This window comes from Acanthisitta chloris, unplaced genomic scaffold (genome assembly GCF_000695815.1).
Source record: "Acanthisitta chloris isolate BGI_N310 unplaced genomic scaffold, ASM69581v1 scaffold46320, whole genome shotgun sequence".
NCBI lineage: Eukaryota > Metazoa > Chordata > Aves > Passeriformes > Acanthisittidae > Acanthisitta > Acanthisitta chloris.
Genome location: NW_008651945.1, coordinates 18,735 through 27,357, shown reverse-complemented (window position 1 = coordinate 27,357; position 8,623 = coordinate 18,735). Strand labels below are relative to the sequence as shown.

The 8,623-nt window shown below is 39.6% G+C and overlaps 1 protein-coding gene across 1 annotated transcript; it reads right to left on the bottom strand.

Moving 5' to 3' along the window:
• Positions 1-4,760: 4,760 nt before the first annotated feature.
• LOC103802587 (microtubule-associated serine/threonine-protein kinase 2-like) lies at positions 4,761-8,249 on the bottom strand (the record flags this gene model as incomplete). The annotated part of the gene is made up of 2 exons (XM_009075075.1): positions 4,761-4,903; positions 8,102-8,249. Coding segments are annotated over 2 exons (291 nt in total), but the record flags the coding sequence as incomplete, so codon positions are not given.
• Positions 8,250-8,623: the final 374 nt, after the last annotated feature.

Sequence of the window (8,623 nt, the reverse complement as noted above, 5' to 3'; positions counted from 1 at the left end):
CGCCCGGGACGGGCGGCAGCGCCACCGGCGGACCGAGCCAGGAACACCGCCCGCCACCGTCCAGGAGGAGCAGAGGATTGTTATTCCCAGCCCCTGGCACACCAGCAGAGGGCAACGCGACTCCACAGACTGGATGGAAAGAGCCGCTGGATTCCACTTGCAGGTCAATACGAAGGGAATTACCTACGTGTTCGCAGCGGCTAAATCAAATCTGTAGCCAGCAAGCCGTTGTTTCGTAGCCTGGAATAATATAAATTTGAATTTTCTTGTTATTGTAAAGCAACCTGCACAAGGGGAAATAGATTAGGGCAAGTTTATACATTAGGTACCGTTGATTCGATTCTTAATAGATCTAAAATGAAATTTTAAAAAAGCGAAGGAGGTAGAATTTAGAAAATAAACAGGCAATATTATCTCCTACATCTAAAAAAGTATACCCCAACTTGGACACAGAAAGTTAAGATACCACAATGTGAAGTCTGTCTCTGTTATCAGGTTCCCAAAACACACTTCCCTGCCGAGCCAAGGACCCACCATCACAAGGATGACCCATTCCCCCCATTCCACTCGGTATTGCCTAATCCACACAGCTCTGGGGAGCTAAAGCTTCAGAATAAATCACGCTGAACTGAACGGGCAGTGTCACTGGCTCAGTGTTATTCAACACAGCAAGTTCTTCAGCCTGTTAATCATTTCAAGCCTTTGCATTTGAGCCTTTCTACCCTTCAGATCATTATTCAAAATCCACGAGGCTTGGGGTTTCAACCACTTTTTCTAGAAGGAGACCAGGGAAAGTTGAACTATCTGGCACACTAAAACCACAATGAATATGCAATTGTTTCATTTTGTTTAAACCACTACCTTACAAAGAAAATGTAAAACCGTAATTCATTTGGAATTATTCTCTGAAGAGGAGACTGACCCTACAAGGAGATCTTGCAAGTCTGGCACCAGAGGATTAACAGAACATCAACTGCCATCTCTGAAGGTGAAGAAATGGCTCTGACCATGTCCCGTGTACTACAGAATATAAGGAAGAAAGTTTGCACTAAAGAGAACTGCAACCACCCAGCTGGAATCCTCAACCTCATTTTCAGAAATTATACTCGGTTTTTCAGTTCAAGGAGTACCACAAGTTTCAGTTCAGTACCGGGTGTACTTCAGAAAACTGAAGTTTGTTAAGTATTTAAAAAAAAAAAAGTTTCAAAATCTCTTTCACAAACATATCTAACTTTCCACTGAAAAGCAAATGCTTTCCCATTGCCACAGTTGGCAGAAGGAACATGCATGGTTTCTTATTCCTGGAACATCTCAGACTTTTCCAGGCATTAGATGGTGAGCAATGCATGTAAGATGTAGTCCTAATCAATGGGTTGCACACCCCAGGAGGCAGTGCTTGAGATGCTCTCTGTGAGGGGTGAGGGGATGGGACGAACACACACACACACAAAAATCCCATCATCACCCTCCACCAATGTAGGTGAATATTCAGCATTAGTGTAGTGCTCTAGCTGAACAACCCGTCCTTAATAAAACATGAAGGGAAAATCATCCCTTGCCCACCCTTAAATGCCCCAGCCCTGAAATATTAACACCTTACATCATTACTTCTGGCAATCAATTTCATCCACATTCAGTCTTGCCAAAATGAATAGATACAACAAAGATACTTCCAGTGTTCTTCCTCTACAACATTCACAACCTTCTCTTTGTAAGCTCTTTTTCCCTTCTAAAATTTACAAACTCTAATGCTCTTCATGCCTTTCTTCATAAGAGAATGCATCCATATTCCAGATCTTTCACCCTGGCTCCCTTCAAAACACAGTGTAAGTTCTAACTCTTTTTACAACAGGGTAAGATTTCAGATAAATAAACCTCCAGACTAAGTCTGAGAGATATTCCACAAAATTACCCTGCTCTTCCTTATACAACACACTCTAACACATTCCCTAGGCCCACATTTTTTATTATATTTGCGTCCTGAGAGCAGAAACCACCACTGAGTTGCCCATAATGATGCTTCGTGTCTTTTTCTCTGATTACTTCCTCAGCTATCTTAGGGATTTAAAAGTCTTAAATAGGACACTCCCCACCAGAATTCAATCTTCTAGGATCAGAGCCATTTGTCTTAAGAGTAGATGATGAGCTGAAGGTCATCCTCTGAAATCCTGACATATATTTAGAAGGCACACAGATCAGATCAACACCTATCATTCCACGATGACAGTGCCCAGCATTCACTCTGCCCTGGCTTCCTTCTCAATGCAAGGATCTAGTGGCAACTGCTGTGCAGACACATTAATCACACATGTATGAGCTGAAAGATTCTGCCCAACAATAAATTGCGTTTATATAGTTTAGCAAGTTAGAATTTGATGTATTTTCAGTCCTGGAGTGGCTGCTGATAAGCAGCCTAGCTATCAGTCTTGCCTTGGAAGCTGCAAACTAATTTCTGTTGATTTGCTATTGTTAATTTATCTTTCTGCTTTGCAAATACTTTCAAAGAGGAAAAACATGCAATTTAAGTGCAGTAAAAGATCTGTGGGAATAGTAGTGGTTAGAAAGTTAAAAAAAAAATACATTACTGACTGCCAGCAAAGCAATTTAGCAAAGAAAAATCTACTGATACCTGCAGTGCTAGAAAGAGGAAGCAGAAACAACGCATACAGCTTTGAGGATTCTGGCTTTCCTGTACCATACTCCCACTTCTTTCCAGCTATCCAACTACTGTGTTATAACAAATAATAAAAGAATTAAATGCTCTAGCAGTCAAGGCTGCCATATTAAAATGACAGTCTGCATTATTGAACCTACTCATCTCTTAATAGAGCTATTCTTCAAAGGAGATTAATTATAGTGGCAAGAGACCTTTTGCTGTTCTAATTTGTGAAAAGTATTTCAATACCACCAGCATATTAAAACAGCTGCAAACACGTAACTAGCTCCAAGGTCCCAAGACTCACTGGATTTAATTAGGTGCTCATCCTGTGACCAGCTCTTTAGTCATTGCTTTTGAAGCCCACTGCATATAAAAATTCTTTCATTTCTAGGCTTAATTAACTGCAACTGTGATGAACATACAGCTCACCATAGAATGTACAGAGATAGGAAGGTGACCATATAATTCAGCACCTAAACACCATCACAGAGGGACAAATGCTGGATTTATGGATTAATTTCTCTGCTTCACTTAGAAAGCAGAGTTTAAAAAAGATTTTAAAATCAAGTATTGGCATTGTATTTCATGCCAGAACATTTGATAGACACTGCCATGCCAAACCGAACACACATCACATTAGTAATACACAGACTGAAACAAGCAAACATCTGCAGCTCACTGAGCTGCACACAGCTGTGAGACAACAGCCTAGTATTCCAAATTAAGTATCTGAGAATTAATGCTTTGTTTCAAAGCACAGTTATTTTCATTAGCCTAAGCTATGAAGCTCCAAGGCATTCGCCTGCCTCTAGAGAACAGGCCTCTATTTCAACGTATTACTTTGTTTAATCCCCGACAGATAAATACTTATCTGCCAAGTTCACGTGAGCATTTTCCCTTTCTGTTAATACAGTTGTACTTAGAACCACTGGTAAGAACATAAATTTAAGGCAAACACTGAACAGGCACCAAACTGAGACACAATACAATTAAATCAAACCAGAAGAATTTCAATATAGTAACATGTCTGAGAATGCCAAGACTACAAGTACTTCATTGTGAAATCAAAACTAGTGCTAACAGAAATGCATGGCTTTTTGAACTGCAAAGATTTACGTTTCTTTTCACAGCCTGGTGGTGCCAAACTGTCTAGGATCCCCCGAAAAATCTAAGGGCTATAACCAAGATACACCCTTTTACTTCAGGGGTCATTGCTTCTCAACAGTCTTACAACGTAGTATAAATTTACCCAGTTGCTTGCAGCTCCATAAGCAGAGCACACCAAAACTTCCTCATTTGAGTAGAGCTTGTTACACAAGCAATTCTGTAAAAGTCTGGCAAAGAAAGATTTCAACTTTGCTTTTAGTCTATTAGTTACTAACAATTTCTGGTGCCTATATGACTGCTAACAAATCACTGTCTTTTCCTACTCTTGTGTTTTTCTTCTCACACGGCAGTGATTTTAGCTATTTAGAGGTAATAAGGAGCACCCACAAAGCACATACTCCTTTTGGTGTGCAGTTCAGTCCTGCCTGTAGCTATCTGCATGTGTGTGTCCATACAGAATACTCTCTTCTTAGAAAATGCTAATCTAACACATGCAACATGCCTCAAACACATTCACTTTACCAAAACCTTTTGACAAAACCACATAGAAGAGCGGATATCACTTCCAGCTCTACAATTCCTCGGACAGTTATCCCTTTCGCATTCATCCCCCTAGCTATTCCCTAGGGAAATGGGCAGAGGTAGCTACTCAGAAAGCTGTTTTCCCAATTAAAACTGGATTTAAATGGTCAAGTTTCCATGCTCACATCTCCCTAGGCTTCCGGTGCTATTTCTTTCAGGTATCAGGCAGCTTAAGTGGCATTGAGGAGCATCCCCAAAAAAAATTATTCTTCACATACATTTTTTCCTGCTTTATGTCAAAAGCAGGATGAACATATTCTCTTCCCAATTCACCCTCTACCCTAAAAATCCCCACAGGAACAAAATGCTGCATTCACTGAGCAGGAGCAGGGAAAGCAAGGTGAAAACTAAGGCACAGGATCACATCACTTTTCATAGCACAAAATCACCATGAGTATTCTCACTCACTCACCAAACCAGCAGTAAGCGAAGGAGCAGATTGCCCCAGAGACTGATTTCTCATGCGGACGAGGTTGGAAGTGTCTCCAGGAGGTTGCCAGATCGTCTGTCCCACTCCACTGTGGACACTATTTGATAAGGGAAGTAGCTGTTTGCCTTTAAAAATAAAATGAAAATATTATCAGCCTGTTCTTAACCAAGTTTGCAAGTTCAAGATACAAAGCTGAAAACAAATAATACATGTGAACAAAGAGCCTTTAATAAAAATAAAAACAATGTCAAGATTTTGGTAGGTTAAAACTTTACAAACACCCTGATAGTAACTCATTATGTTTGATAACTAACAATTTCCAAAATATCTACTTTACATTATGACATATTGGAGAAATCCAAAAACCCGGTAAAAACAGACTTTATCACTTCATACCTTTCTATATATCACATAGCCTAAAAGGAAACAGTATTTGCTGCCTTACAGAGAGGCAAAATCACTTCAGTATTACTTAAAAAATTCTAAATGGCTTAGTTGCCTCGACATTCCCACTCTCTCCTATCACTGGAACATTCAGCCCTGCATTTCGTGCAGCCGAGACCATAATATAGTGTATGTTTAAGTATTGTCTTGCTTTGAACCATGGATGGATATTTTCTGCTCAATACATTTCTTTCTAGTCAATGTAACACTCCTTTTTGAAAAATGTCAAGCAGTAAATTTCCACAATGAGAAAGAACCAAAGTCAAAGTAGGTCATATTTTGATTCCATGGAGCCTGACAGCTTCCTTTTATGTACAACGTCATTCACAAAGCAAAAAGAGAAGAAAGATATTTTTGTGGTTAAACACACATAAGTGAAGAAGTCTGTGAATCTGGGTTCAGTTATTAGCTTCCAGATGATTTCCTCCCTAACTCTGGTCAGTCAACCTCAGGACTTCAGTCTTACCACCTGCAAAATGAGAGTGGCTAATACCTCTTTTCCTTAAAACTAGGACTACGGAACTAAGTAACACACCTCTTTCCACCACAGTAAAGATTGTTGCATTCAACGGATTATCACATGCTCAGGAATCACAGGGGAATAAGACATTTATAGCAATAATTAGCAAGAAGAAGTCCACATCTTTAATCACATACATGCTGTAGAAAAGCACTTCTATTCTCAGAGGCAGAAAGTTGTTCTACAAATTCAACTTCACCTCAGAATTAGATGTGAAATATTTCATTCATTCCATAGAAGTGGCTGCAATAGAAGACTGTCACGTAACGTGATGAGCCATGGTGCTGGGGGGACAGGGAGTGGAAGTGGTGTCTTATTTGTGTTCTTTTTTTAACTTGTTTACATTAATTTTCTGTGACAGTTGTGAGCAATGGGCCAAGTACACACCAACAGAATGAGTCGAATGTATGAGGGATGAGCAGGCTCAGCTTTAGCTAGCAAACAAAGACACAGCATATTAGTATCTTTGCCCTAGTCCCACTCAAGATGCTTACAGCTGTGGACATGATTTCCATGGTTTGCCCTTTTTCAAGATAAGCTATAACCATAGTGTCTCCTCACATCTGCAGAGGTTGAAACTACAGAAACATACATTGCTATATTTATCTCTGCACTGCACTAACAAAGATATCCTATAACAGCAGGTCAAGTGTAACTATCTAACAGTTCAAAATACCAATGTTTGAGAGAAAGAATAACTTTATCTAAGTCTCCATAAGATGGAGTCATCAGTATTTCCTTTTAGCTCCACAAAACCTGATTCCAGGAGGACAGAATTCCATCAAGCATCAAATCTCAGCCAACCACTTTGCATGCACAATCAACCACACTCTTTAAACTTATTTGATTCTGTTGCAAAATTAAGGTGGAATCATCTTCAGTATGGAGCTTTAAGCTGAAGCCTTCCACCGTCATGCCTGAAGTTCTACACACATTCCCAACACCTACATTCAAAATATACACATCTAAACGTGTACATTTTCTTTATCCAGTTGGGTCAGACTGGTCTTGTTGGGGCTCTTTCCCCTTTCCTGAATCAGGCTATAGTAGATTGAAAAATCACTAAGATGAAGCAACAAGTTCAGAGAATATAGCATTCTTGTAAATTTGCTGTGATGAAATTATAATCTCCAAACAGAAAAATTATTTAAAGAAGAACACAACTTGCAGTTTTCTTGCTTCTTCCTATTTACGTTGCCTCCCTCTACTCAAGAGGGGAAAAAAAAGGCAAAGTACAATACTAACTTGGACTATTGCAGTCAGCCAATAGCTGTGTAGCTGTTCACCTCTACTGATCGACCTACCTTGGAAAACAAACTTACATGACTACAAAATATTACCACCGTTTCCATTTTTCAGAAAGTAGCCACTTACTACAAATAAAACACTAAGCCAAGGCCAAGTCGAAATAAAACTCTATTGCTTATTTAATTCTATTACACCTAACACCTCCAGCATGAAAATATTTATCTTCCTCTGATAAAAGGCAGAAGGACCAGGACTGGACGTATTTTCACTATCATATAAGTCAAGCCCGTGCTGATGCCAAAAGGTGGTTTCACACTCTTCCTCTAACCCACCCACCAGAGAGTTTGCAGCTCTGCTAGTTCTTGCACTGACATGCAAATAGGCAAACAGTCAGCCTAATGAGGGAGGAAATGGGCTGCAAGTTAACCCTACAGAGCAACAGTGGCATTCAGGCATATCAGCTATTTTGTTCTAGACTGATCATGCAGCTCCCTATGCTCTAATGCAGCATCACAGACTTCAATATCAGCTTGAAACAACTGTGAAACCATTCCCTAGCCCACAAAGCTTTTACCAAAAAAATAAAACTACTGGGCTTGGTCCATTTTTTGGCTAATTTCTAGCCTGTGCTCACTCCATGGTTCTACAGCTGACAAACTAAATTCTCTCACAGGGCTAAATATTATGTTCACAAGGAAAAAACCAAACTTTACACAACTAGTTAGGCAGGAGAGCATCAATGTGTCACCTACAGTTCAACCACTCCATTCTTTTAACTTGGCACATGAATCGTTACCTTCCAACTTTTCACTCTAAGCAATATACAGAATTTCACTCCAAATCCAGGCTCTCTTTTTCAACCCTTCCTACCAATATTTCTTTTTGCATCTTTCTCTTATATAAAATTTTGTATGCCTTCCCAACAAGGTCATCTCTAGTTTTAAAGAAGCATAATAATCTTTTGCAATATGCAATATTGTAGTCTATAGTAATTATTGCAGTGTAAATATTGTAATCTCTAATAATCTTTTATTACAACTGTTGTGCCAACAAGTAATGATACAGCTTTAACACTAATGAATTGTCATATGGTCTTTACAAAATGCCATACCTGACAAAGAACTTGCCAAGCTCCCTCTTCGTAGCTTGCAGTCATCTTGACTTAGCTGACGATGGAGCTTGGTTTTCCCAGCAGATGAAAAGATGTCAGGATTGCTGAGCTTCCTGCAACGTAGTGGAGTGGACTCTGTTATCATCTCCTGTAGAAAGAAAAGCAAGCACAAGTTTGTCAATGACAGCTAAGTATCTGTTGTCTGAAACATACAATTTCCAAAGCCTAAAGGAGCCTTTATAAAAACACACACACACACAAGCACCCAAACACTTAACATTGCAAATCCCCCTCTTTTGTGTCCCACATCTCCAAGGAAAGCACCTCACAAGATCTCAGTCAGCTATGGTCCCTGAATACTATTACTGTAAGGAATACCACTAATAGTCAGAAAAAGGCAATTATGCTGCAGCAGCTCTTTTCTCTTACAGTAGACAGGAAAAAAGGCAACTGAAAGAACAGGCTGAGCCTTGATTAAAGCTATTTCCTGCTAGAGCAAATAGCACTTTCTCCAAATTTCTT